This window comes from Cariama cristata, unplaced genomic scaffold (genome assembly GCF_000690535.1).
Source record: "Cariama cristata isolate BGI_N322 unplaced genomic scaffold, ASM69053v1 scaffold3939, whole genome shotgun sequence".
Taxonomy (NCBI): domain Eukaryota; kingdom Metazoa; phylum Chordata; class Aves; order Cariamiformes; family Cariamidae; genus Cariama; species Cariama cristata.
The window spans coordinates 84,969-104,484 of record NW_009633897.1 but is presented as its reverse complement, the minus strand read 5'-3'; the positions used below and the strand labels follow the sequence as shown (position 1 = coordinate 104,484).

The 19,516-nt window shown below is 37.7% G+C and overlaps 1 protein-coding gene across 6 annotated transcripts in view; it reads right to left on the bottom strand.

The window, feature by feature from the left end:
* Window positions 1-19,516, bottom strand: part of RIMS1 (regulating synaptic membrane exocytosis 1) — a 163,133-nt gene that overhangs the window by 60,625 nt on the left and 82,992 nt on the right. For 5 of the 6 annotated variants that reach the window (XM_009706932.1, XM_009706933.1, XM_009706934.1 and 2 more), the window contains one exon: window positions 6,765-6,877. The exons of the other annotated variant lie outside the window; for it this stretch is intronic. In XM_009706932.1, coding sequence (XP_009705234.1) covers window positions 6,765-6,877 — 113 coding nt within the window. The remainder of the gene's footprint in view (window positions 1-6,764; window positions 6,878-19,516) is intronic. 6 annotated transcript variants of the gene reach the window in all.

The following is a 19,516-nucleotide window of genomic DNA, read 5'->3' as shown; positions in this document are numbered from 1 at the left end:
CAGCAAAATAACAAAGCTGAACAGTATACATGCCACGTAGGGCAGCGGAAAACCCTCTGTTTCACTTGTACTGAATTTGCTCCACCTTTCATGGGCTACCTACATGGGCTGGGAAAGATGAGGAGGAGAGAGAAAGCATCAAGCATGGTTGTCCAGCTTACTGGTTAGATACGTCAGAGTCCCAGTTTGCATATCAGTGACTGTTTAGGGACTCAGCCTCATTGAATGACTGTTCAGTATCAATATGAAACCGTTTATTGCCGCAGGGTCTTCAGCCCAGGTATTATTCCCCGTAAGCGGGGGCAATCTAGATATCCTCACACTGTCTTGCTCCCTATGGTCCAGCAGCCTGTACAATATGGAATTGCTTCATAAGTATCAGACTGGTCTTTCATACGCTGGTAAACAGAGAATTTTACAGTGAGGTGGGAGAGAAAGAAAAACCTGAATCCACGTCTTCTACTTGCCTTGGTATTCCAACCACAGAGCTACTGCATAAAACATGAAGCATCCCTTCCTAAATGAGATTTTCATGGCATGCTTGAGCTTTTACTACCCCTTTACACTGTATGCCAGGGCTGTGATTCCCAAGCAACTGAAAATCCTTCCCTTCACAGAAACAGAGATCAGCACAAAAAGTGGTGATGCTGAAAGTTAATGCTGAGTGCTACAGCATTTACATTTTACTACTTACTCTTCCAGATTCAGCTCTTCCTTCCTGTAGCTGCTGCTTCTACTGAATTCACTGTCCTCCACAGGAGGCATACAACTTTTCCTCTTTATTCCCTCCCTATTCCTTCTCAGTACAACCCGATAATCAGTTATCTCAGCTAACAGATGAACAAAATGAAAGCAATTGTGAAGTTAAACTTTTTTTCCCTCAAATATAGACAGAAGTAAATAGTACTCTTCCACAAAGCAGTGATAATTAAAAGAATATTTTACTGTTGCAATACACCTGAACTCATCATTCAGAAGAAAAATGGCATGGGCTAAGATCCACCTATTTGGTATCTGCATTGAAATAATGCCTGCAGGTTTCCAACTGGGCTCAAAAGTAATAGGATACAGTCCTGCTCATCTAGAAGCCTACTGCTCTTCATAACTCTGCATGTATTTGCAATAAATCTCCCTGTCATATTATATTTAAATATTATATAATTTTGAAGCTTCAAAATTATAAAGTGAATTTTCAGTGCAATTACTTTTCTTTCAACTCTATATCTCATAGGGTTAAAGCGTATGTAACATTTCTATTCCGAGGTGCGCTATTTATCATATTAGGAGAGTGCTGAAGTTTGCAGCAACTTCGATAGCAATTACTAAAGAGAAGGTCTGGTTTTTTAAACACCAATAGCAGCTAGCTTCATATGCCCAAACTATCTGCACTGTCTGCTCCTGCATTAAAGATAAAAGTTTTTTCAATATAACTATCTGAAACATAAACAGCTGAAATGCAGTTCTTCACTCACTTTACCACCTGTGGAGTTGCTGCTTCTTCTACGCCAGCAAAAGGAGGAAAAAAAGGACATGATGAACTACAGATGTGTTAACGTCAATGGAAAGAGCACAGACATAAACCAAAAGAGTGTGCTTCATGAATACTTTTACAGTTCCTCAACGACTAACAATTCTAGCAATTTTACTGATAAGGTACGTTTCAGAAGTCATTTAATAGTCCTTCATAATTATATTATCTTCCATATTAATAAGTATTTATATTTCTACATTTATCTCCCAAAACCATGGAGAAAACAATAGTTCAGAGCTTTGAAAACTGAAGGAGTATCCCCTCCTTTGACTACAAAAGAAGCCTCAGGTGACTAACTTCTGAAAATATGTGCCTCATTAAGAGCTTAAAATGAGAAAATTAAATGAGAAAATTAAATGGGGCTTAAAACGAGGAAAGAGAATTCCAGACCAGAAACATTAAGGGCTAGATTCATCCAGGGGCTTAGGCAAGTCTTGAGATCACAGCTATCTTTTAAGGCACCTTATTCTATCAAGGAATTTTGTCAGGAAATGCTGAATCATCCACAAAGCACCTTGAGTTTACAATTCCTCTTACAGGGCTCCTCCAAATGTTGCCGAGGTCCACAGCCCAGCAGCCGGCACCTCGGTGTGTCCAGGCCTCAGCTCTGACTCCCACCAGCATCTGGGTCTGTGCTGTAGGAGCAGCTCACCTGATGGTCCAGAGCCCAGTAAGCACCAGTGGTTCTAAGTAACTCTTCCCATAATTGTATCCAACTCAACTACTGTGACCACCACTCAACTTCCTAACAGGGAACAGTAAAAATGCGCAAGTCAAACCGTGGGAAAACTGCAGTGAAGTCTACAAATCAAACAAATGGACCTAACTGAATTTTGTGAAACCCTACCAGTACTGGAGTGACTGTCATATCAATACGACATATAGTAAATATTTTTTCTTGAAGGCAGATGAAGGAGGATCAAAAGAAGATACTCATCAGTGTCCAAAAGCATTTTCTATACATAGCCCTAAGTGTCTTGCCCAGCCTCTCATACAACTGAACATAATCAGCCTCCTATCATTCTGAGTCTCCAGCCCTCCCTTGTAGACATTGACTGTCAAGTTAAATCCACAGAGTGCCACTGAATTAATGCCATGATTACACTTTTATGCTAAATGCTTTCCAATCACACGCAGTCTTAACTGAGTCAGTAATGCATCTAAATATAGAGTGATGTCCTTTTAAGTACGTACTACAGTGCTCTGATCAGTAACTCTCTGGAATAAACAGACCTTCCAGAAAAATGTGTTGCACATTCTCTGGAAAGCTGGAGCAGCTGCAGCATGGTGTTTGTGTTCTGTGTGTGGCATTGGGAATAAAAAATTTACTATATTTTGAATTAAAAGCCTAATTAAGATATATTGTCATTTGTACCTACGCAAATCCAGAATTATGCTACCGAAGTGTTTTGATTCTCTCAAACACTGAAACAGCACAAATACGTGCATATTAGCCACTACAGCCTTACCAATGTACAAGAAAGAAGGCAGAGAGATGTTTAAAGCTCTTCTTTAAAACCTTTTGCCAAATCCACAGAGGGTTTGTTGGGTTGGTTTTTTTAAGAATTTACTGTTTCACATAAATTTTCAACTGGAACTGAAGGAAATAAAGATGTGAGTGCTCTGAAGGTCTCAAAACAATTAGAGTGGAACAGCCATCAAGACCTATACCAATGTCGTGGAGCAGGCAGCTACCTGTTCAAAATCCATTAAAGGATGCTTAAAACACAGATACTTAAAATTGCTTACGCACTAACTTGCATGGTGCATGCTTGAAAAAGTAGTGCTTGCTTACTGAGACTAGAAGATTGAGAAAATGAGTGGGAGAATCTACAAAAATGGAAGAAATGCACCAGAAATGGACTGGAAATTGCAACGGTCATGTTATGATACCTCTGAAAAAAAAGGCTTGTTTCAATATAAGATAAAATATATTTACATTTAAGGAATTAATTTTGCATACAAGTAATTAACTATTGCAAAGGAGATTCAGTCCATACTGAAGGAAAATTTTTGAAAGGTTCAGAGAATTTTGTATGTAATAAAACAAGCATATTTGCAAAAGCTAAAATAGTGGAAGAATCAAATCCATGTCAGCTGATTGCTCTGAAAAGTGGAAGGGAGTATTTTCTCAATGTGTAGCACAGCATAATTTCTCTAATAAACAGAAATACTTATTTTCTGAAGCAGTAGGCAAACACTGCTAGTTGGGAAAGAAAGAAGCATTTCTGTTACAGAGGGACAAACTCTGCTTGCAACTGCCATTTCTTTAATAGCCATTTAATATTTCTTTCTCACTACTCCAAAATGTCTATTAGACCACTGAACGTTTTTTCTTTTTTATTTAAAGTAAATCTTGCTCCTGCAGCTTTCAAAGACTTTAGACAGATTTTGGCAGTAGAAATTAGGTATAGTCCTAAGTCCTTAGAAGTCTCAGTCACCACCTTTACTGCACCACCTGCTGTGACTTAGTACATTTTCATTAGAGCTGTCTAAATCTTCACCTGTCTGGTTTATTTTCTTGATGCTTTCAGCATCTTCTGAGTGCAAAGAAAGTAGCAGAAGGTTTGCTTTAGTAGCATTTTTAAAGTGATGACTATCACCATAGTGATATGAAGCAAACAGCTACATTACTGAATACAGTACAGAGTGTTAGGATGTGCTAATATATTTCCTCTCAGCACTTAAAAATTTATTATAGGTTCGACCATCCTATATAGGACTACATCATTATCATGTAGAAAATACATAAAAAGTTAAAGATTTTTTTAGTTTTAAAGTCCAGGACAACTAGTTCATTCTCCTTGCTACTATTTAGCATGGAAAGGAGTACATGTCTGTCAGAACACCGGGTACTCCAAGAATAGTTTTCTTATAACAGTGGACAGAGAATTTGCTTCCTCAAAGTTATGTTCATACTTTAAAAAAATTATTTCAAATAAAACAATTTTCAACAGAGTTCTTTCCATTTAGTACTCATCATGCTGTGATTTTAATTTTGACTTCATTTCCACATAGAGTTAAAAACTAAAGATTATGCTGGAAAACTCTAGGTACTAGAGGATAAGAGAAATTCGTAACATTGCAGGTTGATGTTTTCCAACAACTATTTAACCATACATTGGATATACATTAAGCCAATAAGAAAAAATATATTAAGGAGCAAAAATAATGCTTATGATAAATATTAGAGTCAGGATTCAAAAATGTTTCATAATGAAAAAATATGAACATTTGAATTAATCTGTAAGCATGGTTAATCCAAATCAGAAAACTGGCCTTTGACTATGAACAAAGGAGTGTTTGGTCACCCTGGCCAAAGTCCTTAGATCGCACATTACCTTCCTCTCCCGCAAACTTTATCAAGCCCATTTTTACTATTTTTTTTAACATGTTAACTGGCTGGGAAGCACCACGGAGACAGACTGCATCTCACCCTCTTGTCCTGAGTTGACCTCTTGTGAAGGTAATGGTAAACCCAATCTCAAATGAGCTGTTCTAATTATTATACAAATTCTGGCTTCTGACAGATGATCTCATTGGAAATTTCCATCCCAATTGTTGTTTTTTTTAAAATAGCACTGATATCCTGCAATTGAGGACCTAAAGCCTTGTTTCTCTTATTTCCCTTCCCTTTCAGAACTGTTTCATTTAAGTTCTATGTTCACAGTGAGGTGGTCTCAAAAAAGAAACACCTTTATTAAAGTTGTCGCCATATTTAACGGTAACAAGACCTTGAACAAATCTTTCAAATCTGTTAGATGTTACAAGTTAGATGCCCAATTGCCTATTTACCTGTTCCTAAGTAAACGTCTGGGTTTGTTTCTGCTGAGTACCTCACCTATCCATTATTTTAGTCTGTGCCTCCAGGGGCAGGCAACAATTCTGCAAAACACAGGGAAGTGACCCTGGAGGAGGGGAAGGACAGCAAGTGCGGTGCTTGTGCTACAGCAGCAAACGTTCTGATGTCCGCCACTGTTCAGAGCTTGACAGTGTTTGTTGTTTTCCGTATGGCACCAGTTCACAAAAGGAAAGTTCACCTCTTTTAAAACACAGAAATAAAAATACAAGTGTTTAGTTCTTTCTAACGTGAAGAAAGTCTTTGAAATGTGGCTCTTGAAGCACAAAAGTTGGGATTTTCTTCCAACTACTGTTATTCCGAGACCTTATTTTTAATGCACACAGTTGTTATGCGTGTTTGAATTCTTTACAGTGGACTTCTACATTCATGCTGCCATCCCGTGGTCGCTCATTGAAAGCAAGTAACTCTCAATGGAATGGGAAGAGGAGAATTGTAGGAATGCTTCCCCCACAACTGACTTACCACTGGTTTTGTCTCTGCCCTTTACCTTGCTTACACCAACACAGCGCTGTATTTCTAAAAGGAAACACAGAATCTAACTAAACATTTCCCCTCCTGACTTCTGCAAATGTTCCCCCCTCCATTACGCATCACAAGGCAAAATATCTTTAGCAGAAAGTTCAGCCCCAGCTGCTCACAGCTTGATTTGTAAGTGGCAGTGCAGATGTGCGAGACGTTTCCAGTGGTTTGCTCAGAAGCCTATACAGTTTTAAACTTACAAGGTTGTGGGATAGCATCTTAGCATCACCAAAGAAAAAAAAAGGTCCCTCTATATAACTTCATTAATGCAATTTCATGTACACTTAATTATCAGAGGAAATCTTTAAACTTTTGTTAGAAAAGGAGATCAAAGTAATCAGTATGTATTTCAAGACAGTAAATACTTTATCTGCGATATTATTAGGATGCAAAAAAATTATACAAATACAAGAATAGCTGCACGGGATTGGATCTAATTCTCTCTAGCTCTCTACACGTCAAAGAGCAAGGGCCTAGAGAAGAACAAAAGAGTAAGGCCAACGTATCATGATACTTCTATGGCCCACTTCTCCAGCCTCCAGGGATTTGCACGCCAGGGACTTCCTAAGCTAGAGGTGACATAGCTTTGTTTAATAGCTATTGAAAAATCCTTCTTCCCTGAATTAGTTTTGAAGTGCTCTGGTTTTTGCAGATTCATTTTAGGTGACATTAAAGGCTAAGTCTAATGCACATCAGAGGGGGGTAAAAATGATGTTAAAAAGCTATTACTCGAAGCCATTTCTGTCAGACTTTATAACACAGTGCTCTTGAGGGTTATATTATATTTTAAACAAACAGATTTATGCCTTCAATTTTCAAGCCAAAGTATCATTTCAATACTACTGACTTTACCTTGGTATATTGCTCACGCTCATGTTCTTGGCTAGAGCCAGACCCTGACGTCTGATTATAACGGTGCACTTTCATTTTCATCTGTCTCGTTCGCTCCTCCACTACTAAGCTTGCTGCAAAAACACACAATGAAAATCAATTAAAAATAGCGAAAACTTTTTGGAAAAACAAATGGTTTAGCAACAATTTTAGCTTATTTCCATCTCAACAAAACAAAAATGTACAAACATGTAGAACAAGCAGGGTGTAAACACACAACAAAGGAACACTAATGTCAAGAAATCAACCACTTCCATTGTGAAAGTCTTTACCTGAAAATGGGCAGACATCCTAATTTCTTATACATAATCAAGCTGGTGCAACAGATATGAAAAGAGTGAAAGAATTTAGGTGATAGGCTGAATTGTAAACCCGTTAAGTATTCTGGATGCACGGGGCATAAATCCATGATCATCTAACCATATATTTGCTTAAATGTAGAAAATATTACAGTAGCATTCTAAGAATTAATGCATTAAACAGGTATTAAAATTTATTTTTAAAGTAATTAGCTCCTACTACTATCTTAAGACATAACTGCTTACCATAGCTAAAGATGATTTGAGAGGAATAATTTCTTCATTCAACCAGTCATAGTAAAAAATAAATTAATTTTCTAGTAATTTTTTTTTTTTTACAAAAGGTCCTTTAAAAGCACCACTTTGCTTTCTACTGTTCACTTCTATTTCAAAGAAATTATTTGTTCTTGTGTTTTCAACTTCCCTATGATAGTGTTTATTTAAAAAAAAAGAAATCTAATCTTAAACCTTCGAGAAGTTGTGGTACTATAAAGCGCACTTTCCTCAATTCGAAGAAGCCATGGCAATTAATATTGGCTGTGCTTCCCACAGGAAGATGACCTTGCACTAACGGAAAGAGGGATGTGAAAGCCCCTGGGGTAAGGCTTTCTTAAAATAAGTTAATCTTTGTGGCAGTGGATAATTTTCAGAGGGAACTACATATTCGGCCATTCTTAAACTTGGTAGCACTGTAAATGCAAAGGAATAGCAATAAAACCAAAACCTTGAAAACTGGCACTTTGTAAAAGTTCTAGAACTAGACCCAAATATTCATCAGTAACTACGCTAAATCACAGGAGCACTCACTATGTTCATTGTGTTATAACATCCCAGAACAACTTTTCCATCTTTTAGTTGGAATTTTTTGTGTGGTCACAAATTCAAGACTGGCATTTTACTTGGGAAAACCTCTGCAAAATCTTCTGCTTTTGGGGCAACCATGGCTTTATATGACTAGTTTTAAAAGTCAAGATTTTTGTAAACAGCTCCTCCCCACGCCAGTGACAGGAGAGAGACACCAATTTAAAAGCTTCATGGAATCCATTTTCAATCACAAAACACAGAGAATTTTAAATTAGTGGAAGACATGTACTCTATCATGTTGTTTCAAGAACAGTACTGTGAATTAAGAGGTACCATAGTTCTTATATGTGGGTTTGATGCTGTTAGTTAACTGTGGGATTCTTTACACATCTATTTTTTGGTCTGTGCTTTGCAGGCATAAAGATACAAAAAAAAAGCAGTACACTCAGGGCTGGATATTTTAAACTGCGTGCCACTGCACAAATGATGATTGTGAATGCACGTACCATCCATAATGTGCTTGTGGAAATGACGGAGTATCTGTGTGCTGGTTAGGTATGAAAAAAATATACAAAGACATCGCTGGGAATAATATGTTGTTTTCATGTCCTCCTTCCACATTTCTTATGTAAAAACAGGAAAATTAAATATAGCAATTTACATTAAAATTCTGCTACAGCTACAAATTTAAGGCACAAAATAAAGTTATCATCGTAATCTTCAGTCTCCCACAGGCAGAGGGTCCCATCTAGGAAATTCTGCCCATGCAGAATGTCACAGTGGGCCCAGCGATTATTCCAGATGACTAATTATGTCGGTAAATGTGTACCTTAATTGCAATGAGTCCAGTTCCACCATCAGATATGCAGGCACAGCTCCAATTACTTCAATGGAAGTTGCATGGAGGTATCTGAAGGCAAAATTGAGCACTTTAGGTGAAATTTTTAAAGATGGCCTCTTACTTTAAGGACAGATATGAAAGGATTAAGATATATCAATTAGTGACTGAAGTAAAAACCTCAGATATCTTAATCCTATCATACATGCGTGAAATAGACTGAGGATATAAAGTCAGAGGGAAAAGCGAGACCCCTTTAAAAATTTAGCCCTATATGTGTATGTTGCATAGATTACAGTTACTCTAAAAAATAACCCTTTCATTGTGTGACTCTTACGTGCTTCACCCTGTCAAGTGTACGTTATACTAAATAATTTATATGATATAATGTTACTATATATTACTTATGATACCTGAGAAAGAATATTCTATTATGTAACCAAATGCTATTTCAGTGCTATACGTGAAAATCATTGCATTCAAGGTTGGGTAAATATTCAAGCTTAACTCTGTAATTCTTGATTTTTGTTAGGTTTACATCCTTAATCTTAACAACACACTTCTGTTCTGCTTTTCATTATTAGATATCATTATAAAAAATAACATGAGAACAATTAGTGAGGACTGTGAAGTAAATCTAGGTTCTCTAATGGAGAAATTTGCTTTTGTGCATGGAGTAAAATGTAATTTAGCACCAATTAGCTGTTAATGTATTTCTAAGCAAGTAACTGTGCGAAATGTAAGTCTGCTCTAGAAAATAAAACGGTGTTCTTTCCAGCTTTGTTTACCATGCACACCTGAGCGTATGTTGTATCTAGCTCAATTCTGTGATGGAAAATTTCCTCTGCCTGATAAGTAGCCTGGTATACTCTTTACATGTGAATCACAAGAAAAGCAGAAAAAAAAAAAATCTAACAGAGGAACAAAAGCACATTAGCAGAAGCTGTAACAACCATAGATAACACCACCATACGATCACATTACTTTCTTGGAACACAGCTGGTTACCACAAATTTGACATAAACAATACTTGAAGAACTTAACCTGCCTCTTAAAAACATATGCATCTACTTTCTTTTAGGACATCAGTATTTACAGAGTGCTTTCCCTGGAGCTCCTGAGAGGTAGGACTACACAGTAATTTACACATCGAAGCACTGTAATCCCAAGACCTTTAAATTCTACAGTGACCCTAGAATTCAAAATATGGAGATTTACCAAAAGTGTCTCAAATTAGTGATACAACTACCACTAACATCAGTTGTGTCGACATGTTACTCTTTGGTGTTAGAAGTCACAATTCAAAGAGTTGTAACTCCCATCTCTTCAAGAGCTGCTGATTTAGATGTGAGATCAATCAGTAGAAGAAGTAATTGAAAGAAGAGAACTCATTGAGCAGACTGCTTAGATGGGGGGGTGCAAGTTTAAAGCTAAAGCTTTTACTACCATGTGAAGGTTGTACAACAATAATGTACGTAAACAACCAAGCCATGCAGGAGAGAAAAGACAGACATACGAATGGAATCAAAATTATATACTTCAATTCCATTAATGTATTTATAAACCGGTCTGACTCCTGTAATGCCAGGTGTACTGGGTCAGGCTGGGAGGGAGGTAGTTTTCTTCACAGCAGCCTGTATGGTGCTGAGTTTCGGATCTGTGGCTACAACAGTGTTGACAATACCCAATGTTTTAGCAACTGCTGAGCAGTGCTTGCACAGCACCAAGGCCTTCTCTGTTTCTCATGCTGCCCCTCCCTGCACACCCCCCCCCAGCAAGTAGGCTGGAGACTGGGAGGGGACACAGCCAGGACAGCTGACCCCAGCTGAGCATAGGGACATTTTATACCGTATAGCATCATCCTCAGCAATAAAAGCAGGGGTCATCTTTCCAAGGTAGCTGTTGCTCAGAGACTGGCTGGGCATTGGTCTGCTGGTGGGAGGTGGTGAGTGATTGCCTTTGCGCCACTTGGTGGTGGAGTTTGTGTTTGTTTTTTTTTCTTTTTCTTCATTTTTCCCCGTTACTTATTAAACTGTCTTTATCTCAGCCCACGAGTTTCGACTCACTATTGCTCTTCCAATTCTCTCTCCCATCCCACTGTGGAGGGTGGAGTGAGCGAGCAGCCGGTGCGTGCTTAATTGCTGGCCTGGGTCAACCCACCACACCAAGCTACCAAGAATTAACGGCCCAATGTAGTTGTGAATAGTCTTCTGTCAAACAAAAGTTCCCTTAGCTATTAGTTAGTTTATTATTCAACTCTGCTAAGTCCCATCGCACAGCTTACACTGCGAAGGGGATTCAAAGGAAGAAGACATGGTCTACAAAGATTAAGACCATCTCCCATCCCATAGGCTAGCAGGTCCACCAGCTCCTCCCGGGTCTCTTCCTCACATGTCATTCCAGAAACATCCTTGTGAAGACTGTGCACCCTGTACTGTAATTCATAACAGATCTTACAGGATTCTGAATATGCTACATGCTGGAAGTACAACTAAACATCTGGATTTCCAATCTTTGCAGATGTGATCATGGTATTAGTAAAAGAACAATTTAACATATGCACATAATGGAAGACTTGTTTTTATACTCAAAGTAATTCAAAAACTTGCCTGTATTTCTTGTGACAAAAGAAGTTTTGATCAACATTAAGGGCAGCTCTTGGTATATGTTTCCATCATAAGGAAAGTAGATTTTTTTTTTTTTTATTGACAGCCTATAAAATACATGCTGTCCTTTGATTGTCCAAGTCTGTAATATGCTACTTAAAGGAGGTAGAGAATAAACTAAAGAAAATAGCTACAGATCTCATTTTCAGCCTGCAACCCACCCTCAAAGAAAATTAGGTTGTTTTTTCTTAAAGGAGATGGCCATTTCTTAATTTTTCTGAGACATTACCTGTTTAGTAAGAATTTATTTACTAGTCATACTTCTTTTAATATGTCAGCACTATAGTTTATAGAGTTACATCTGATGGCATTAATTAGTCAACAGCCCTCATCTTTAGTTCTATACTCAGAAAACTAGTATGGGCACATTTCAACCCCTATTTGCTGTTTAACTGATAGAGAAGTTAGACCTGGCTAGAATCCCAACTGTTCAGAATATATGCTACTTTTTCAGTTATGTACAGAACACAACTATAAGCAATGTACTATACTAACATATCAAATAAAGCAGGGCAGATAAAGGCTTCTTTTTTTTTTTTTAAAATACTTTAGTAGATAGACAGAATGCATCATATGGCATATTTCTGTTATCCACAGAATATGAATCTAGCAATGTATGAAATGTGACTTTAAAATAAATTCAACCTGCATTGGTAGCAACAACAGAGCAATCCTATCAAAATCAGTGAGGGCTACAAAATCTGCATTAACAATACTGACCAGTGCAAAAGAAACTGAAGTAATTTTAAGGTTTTAAGTTCCCTATTTAAGGTTTGAAAGGGAGACTAAACTCCATATTATTTGCAAAATTCTTAAATGGCATGATGCTATAAACATCTATCTATTAAGCTGATAGCATCATGTAGGAAACGTATGCGGGCTCATTTAAATAAAGACTGTAGCACAGGCAGCAATACTGAAATAGCATGGAACAGCAAAAATGCTATAGCTGCCTTTCAAGTTCTAGTTTTTAATTCCTGAGCTTAACTGTTTAGGGTATCCATCTCTTTCACATTACAACAATCAAAGAGACTCTATATTCTGTAGACTGGAAAGCTGTGAACCTTGTCATTAAATAACATCTAAAAAAACCCCACTTATACATTTGAAAAAAGGAATTAGGACTGTTTTAGGACTGAAACTACCTCCTGTGTAGCAAAATTCTGCTGTCTCTGAAGGGGAGACTTGTTGCTATCTAGCAAATAATAAAGCAAAAAAAGCAGAAAGGAATACTTAAATGCCATACAGAGACAGGGAGTTTCAGGACACCAAAAATAAACGTGGAAACTGGAAGGTACTCAATTTATCCAAGTTCAATGGATTCTGATGTTTCAGGAAGACTATCATTCCAAGCATACTGTTGGTGAAAAAGATTCAGAGGGAAGCCATGAGAATGATACCAAGTCCAGGACGTGGTCTTGCTGAAACAGGTTTAGGAAACGATTAAAAAGAAAGGAGATATGTGGCTTTATTGCAGTCCATAATTACTTACATGTGGGAAGACTTATAACAATAGAAGGTTCTTCAATTTAGCAGATACAGGTACAGTAATGCTCAGCAGCTATGAAGTTAGGTAAAGTCAGGTAAGTAATAAGACATATGTTTTAAAAGTCAGATGATTAATCACAGGAATGATTTTCCATTGCTTGCAGTCATTAAGTGACAATACCTTTCTAAAAGGACATTCTTGCTCAAAGCCAGGAATGGGTTTAATGTCAGAATGACTGGTGACATTTCCTGGTCTGTGGTTAAAACTGATAATGATATTGGTTTTTCCTAGACTATAGAAAACCTATGGATGTCTTAGCACAGGTTATATCATTTTCTGTAATGGTGAAGCCTGCAACAAACAGAAAATCTGCTCTTGAGGCACATTATGTTTCTGTTCAAGATGGTCAAGACAGACAGAAGGTGTAGGCAACCAGTCCCATTTGGAAATTCTTCAAGTCTTACCTGCACTTAGAAATGCTGGAGTAAGCTATGTAACAAGAAGAAACTGGCATCAAGACTTGAGATAGCTGTAACCCTTACCAGTAGATATCACACATCCTTTATGATGCAAACTTTAAGGGAAAAAGTCTAGAAGTCTAAAATTACAGAAAGGCGTGCTTACACAAGGAAGCTACTGATAAGTAAGCTGAAGTGAAAAATTATCTCACAAAAACCTTTTTATAGTAGCAGTATTTCTGGGGCACAAACAGCAGGTTCCAGCAGGACAACAGGGGACTGCACTTATCCCAGAAGCCAACAGAGATCTGACCTATTCTTCACTCTCAGTCTCCAGACTAAGAAGAAAAGTTGAAGAATGACGAACAGCTACAGCTGTTAAGCAGTCTAGAGGCATGTATGCAAGTCAGGAGCTTCGTCTGTCTGCACTAGTTTGATGCTCTGTGGATGGGTATTGCAGGGAGGGGGGGGGGAACCAGTATCTGGTTTGAGGAAGTGGGAAGTGGAAGTTGAAGAAGAAACTAGGCAGAACCAACATCCAGGACAAAGGCAGGGAAATAAAGCAGTGGTGAGATTTGGATGGGAGAATCCCCTAGTGCAGTGGGCAAGGGAAGCGAGGAGGGAGGGCAGCATTCCCCGGAGAGCTGGCTGTGCCGCACAGCGGAGACAGTTCACACTGGTGTTGGACCAGGATGAAGCATTTCAGAAATAATACAGAGTCTCTAGGTTACTTCTGTTCAACCTTCAGGATGAGTTTTGCAATATGCATACACATAGTGTCCCTGTGGTAGGTTTCATGACTTTAAAAATCCACAAACTCTACCATGAAATTTAAAAAACACAAAATTTTGAAATTGTGAGCAGATGAATGTTTTGAAACATAAGGTTAGTAACACTGAAAAATTGATTTGTTGCTAAGATAAAGAACTTGTTACTGCTTCTCTGCATATACGACTTCAAAAAGTACTTATCAGTAACACGTAGCTAGTGAGGGAGGTAGGTTCCTGCTGCTCTGCAGCCCTGGTCCCTGTACCTGACAAGAACGTGCTGTGGCTCCTTTAAGTTTGTGTGCATGGCTTTCCTTTCCATGGGAGCTGATACTGCTCTGGACCTCCTCCCAAGTCAGAATTGAGGCATGACCAAAGCACATGCTCCAACTGCCAAGGTGAGAAATGAGCTCGGACCTCCCAGTACACACAGAAGCATGGTGGCCGTCTTGAGTCAGAACTCACTCCCAAAGGAAGATAAACCAATATAAAAATCTGAAATGGCTGGCACAAGACTCAGTTCTTCCTCAAAGAGTTTCAAGGATGATACAAACAGAAGGTTCTATTTAAACAAAAACAAGAAAACAAACATATGCCTCTTCAAATTTGAGAGCAGTAAACCACTGGTTTTGGCAGTAATCCAAGTCAGCATTTTCATAATCTGCTGAAGACTTCATTGTAACTCTTCCTATTGATTAAGTGGAAGAGACACTTGATTTTTCTGTCATAGATTTATCTGGTCAGTTTTGCTCACGTCTGTAGTACATGCTTTCCTTCATACCTATGTCTTTTGTAACATAATATCCTGTAACTCCCCATCCTCACCTCCCATTCACCTACTGCCTATTCTTTTTATCTCTTGTTCTGCACTGGGGAAAGTCAGAGGTGACAGTGGGCTACTGGTGTAAGCCAGCTCAACTTCAGTTACTCATGGTCCCCCAGAGCTGCCAGCACTCCACTCCTTCCCACTCCTTGTCTTTTGCCCAGCTCTCTTCTGCCTCTGGGCCACATCTGCATTCAGCTCCCTTGAGCCAGAGGAATCTGTGCACGTAAAGATCCCACCACCTTCTACACACTCCCAAATCTTGGGCCAGACCCTTCCAAATCTTGTGCAAACAAGCTGTTTTACAAACCTGTTAGAGGTATGGTCTAGTTTGTCTGCATAAAGCCAATTGTTTTAAACAAAGAAACATCCACTGCAGTCCAAAACACAGGGCAAGGTTTGTGAACTTGAAAGAGGCATAAACAACAAACTGGCATGACTGATTTGTATGGTTCTGTGTGAGAGAAATATAAATACTGAAGAAAGAAAACATGACAGAAATAATTTGTAAAAATCAACCATTCTTAGCACTTTCTTGAGACATTTCATAGTACACTCTTAACACTGCAAAATAACCTGTGATTGCTAATACCCAAGTTAAATATTATTTCTTTTTCACCTTTTTTTTAACATTATCATGAAAACATACTCCTGAGTATTGCTGTGTGAGTTGGAGTTCATAGCTAGTGGAATAGCTGATGTATTTTCACCTAAGCAAGTACGAATACGTCAGTGGGATTCACCCTTTCACAACGTAAAGAAGTTGTAGGAGATATTCTGATTCAAGTTCAACTCACAGTTTGCCTTCGACCCACCAAAGCCTGTATTCAGACCAGAATTTCCCAAGATATGCAGGACTCAGGACTAAAGGTCAGAAAAGGTTAATCTGTGCCCGTAATGTTTATGCAGCGTAGTATTTTGCTGTTAATAGTAAAAGGGATTAATTTTTTTTTTCATTTTTTCCTCTCCAAGCTTCATTCTGATTCTGAGGTAACTCCTACCTTTAGCAAAAAGGAGAAAAAAAAAAAAAAAAAAGGATTTCTCTGCAACGTTGCCTCAATAGGGACACAAGAGACTACAGTTTTCACTTGGCGGGACAGCCTTAGATACCTGTTTGAGCTCACTGATTCACTGGCAGCATGTCAGCACAGACATGGAGAATTCCTAGGAGGCCAAATCCATAGGAGGTGAGGTAAGCACTGTATGTCTGCCCCTAGAAACCTGCCGTACAACATGACTTAACTTTCTGAGTGTCAAGGGCTTGTCATGCAAATAAAACACAGCCTGTTCTTCAGAATCTCTCTGCATATGAAGGATAGTTTCTTGCCATCATCACCTCAACTATTCCTAAGCTTAGACCTATGAAACATCCTTCATAGATGCCAAAAGCCATAGCTGCATCATTAGAAGCAGATGTTGTGCAGAGCTCAAGAGCAGTTTAGGTAAAATCTCAGTCTTCGAGTGAACTTTAACTCAATTGAGCGGCTTCTGAGCTACGTAAAATACCATGACTACTCCTGTTGAATCCAGTATATTGCATTTTAGTAGGAAAATCAGAAATCACAAGAGAAACCATTTTCAGATTCTAAAGAGCGGTATCAAATAGCATACAGATATTTGAGAAACAACCTTCTAGCCTGTTAAACATTGTTAACTAAATACTATATACTGACATGGAATATATTGAGCGAAAAGCCAGTATTAACAGTTGCCAAACATTTGTAAAAAATTACATAAATATTTACCTTTTGTGGAAGAGTTAAAAGTCTCTTGCTCTTCAATGAATTAAATGCACGGAATGATGGAAACAGAAAAAGAAATCAGCAAATTTAAAGTTAGATAAAGAAATGTGTTACATGTGACAATGGCAGGTACAGTAGGCAGTACTCCAGCATATGTAAAAGTAATGTAGAAAATTAAAATGATAAACCATGACAAATAATAAAGCCTATGACTTTTTCTTTAAAATTAACAGGAACAATGAAGTTACTGAGAAACAGATTGTGGACTCTAAGTATTCCGCTTGAGCAGTATTGTTGTACCCAAATTTATGAATGACATTAAAAAAAAAAAAAAATAATCTTAAAATGGCTTTAAGTATCACTCTCACTCCTGAACCATGTAGCCCTGGTTTAGATTCTGAAGCCTTTTCTGCAATAATGAATGTTGCAAATTTATTTTCTATTAACTGAAATCTGTAATACTCAATAACCACTGGACTATTGAAAATCGGTCTTTAAGGAGAATGTAAAAGATTATGAGGCTTGAACTCATTTGCAAGAGTTAGCAATGCTGAGAAAAAAAACACTCTCCAGAGTAAAGATTCCACAAGCTGCCTCAAAATATGCAGTGCCACCTAATAATTTCAAAAGAAAACCAGAAATATGACGACAAAACAAACAATGCTAAAAGACTAAAATCTAAAATTGCAATTACTTATTCTTTTTCTTCTGCCACTCAAGTGATAGATCTGAAAAGAGGTTTTAACTGAAAGGAATCTTTTACCATTACTCAAGTCACTCTCACTGCAATTACATTTCAATGATCAAGTACATATACACAGAACTGTTTTCACTAGCTACTCATTTTTTTTTAGGATCTTAAGTTAGTTAAATATAAAAAGATATTTGCAACTTACACATATTATTTGACAACATACTGATTTTCTGTACGAAATTCTGATTCTTATTTGTTAAAAGGAAACACTGGACATCAAAACACTTCATCCCTCTATGATGCCACCACCATCGAAGACTTGTACGTATATTATACACATGAACTTTATACAAGTAATTCCCATTCAGTACCAGTAGAGTCTTCAACGTAGCTTTCCCTCATGAAACAGCAGCACACACACGCATGCACTTCACCCTGCATCCAAGCTCTGTACAAAGCTTACGTGGCTTTTTCTAACGAGCTAAGATACAGCAATACTTAATGCTGGTCGCACTTTTCTAAAGGTCACTGCAGAAGGTCTATTGCCATAAACAGATGCCAACGGAAACACATACGACCACACTAGTTCGGTTATGTTTACAGATGCTCTTTACATGTAAATAGACTGCTGATCATCACAAACCTTACTCTCATTTTAGATTTCTGAAACATGAAACCACATTGTCAAAGCTATGAAAAAGAAATCATGCTGTGAAGAGCCAAATGGAAGCAGATACAGGGAAAAAGATCTGTTTTGCATGAATTAGCTCTTAAAGATCATTTCCATACTATGAACAATCATTGCACCTTTACCTTGCTGGTACATAAATTTCAATAGTACATAACATGGTTTTTGTTATTTACTTGCTAGATTTCCTAATGTTATCCCTAATGTCATCTACTGCAGCTGAAAAGGAGTGTAGAAAAATGCTACAGATCTTCAGGCTGTATTCATTTCTGTGATCAATACAATGATTAACCACTATAAAAAAAAATAAAGGGTAGAGACCCGCCCTCAAATCCTATTCAAGCAAGAATTCCTGTGATGTTTGATAGTTGCAAACAGGACAGACTGAGTAAAGATCACAGCAATATGCTTTATACAGAAGTATCATTTAAAAACCATGCAACTACATAACAAAGTCAGTATAGAAACAGCTGAAAGTAAAGTCAATGCAGAATCCTCGCTCCTCGTAATGATTTGCCCAGTTCCACTCAAACAAAATGCAAATAAAAAAGACACTGATGCAAACCTCTTACAGCTCAGCACAGGATGACATATTGAGAACACACCGTTGTCTTTACTATCGGTTAGAATTTCACTGCTTTAATCATTGAGTCAAAACATCTTCATATTATTAGGTCCTTTTATAAAATTATCAGTTAAAACAAAAATAAAAAATGCTTCCTAAGTAGCATAAGTTAGGGTAATGACTACTAAATTGTGAGTTTTTGAAAACCCACACAGACACACCTATACCAGACTAACTTTCAATATTCAAGCACCTCAAGACCTTTAGATGCCATAACATCCCGGTGTGACTTGCACTCTAGGATACTGCTGATGGGGCTGCAAAGGGAAGATACACAGCCATGGCTTCCTTGCTTCTCACTGGGATTAGAATGCAAAAAAAAAAAAAAAAAATCACATTGCCTAATAACTACAGAAGCCTACAATCTTAACTGTAATCACTTTTAAAAGTCTCCATGTACTTGGTTGCTAAAAATACTATTTAGTTAGAACTGTTCCAAGTGAAAATAACTACCTCCCTCCCATTCCAAAACTAGGCAAAGCTGCTATCCCCTTTAGAACATAATCACCAAGAAGCCCTTTTTTTTCCTAGTGTGCATAATTGTGCTGTTTTGAGGTTTTAGTCCTTAAATTGGACTTTTTCCTCTACAATTAAGATTATTGTTTTTTTTTTCCTCTCTTCCTGATCAGTAGCACCAACTCCATTTCTGTAATGGAATAGGGACCACTACTTTGATCTTCTCTGTAAGAATCACTTCTATGAGATTATTTTTTTTTTTTATAAAATAAAGTGTGTCTACTAATAAGGATCTTTTAGAACTACCTTGTTTTCTCACTAGTTGACTTTTTATGAGTCTTAAACTGCCGACCAGAGCACTAAG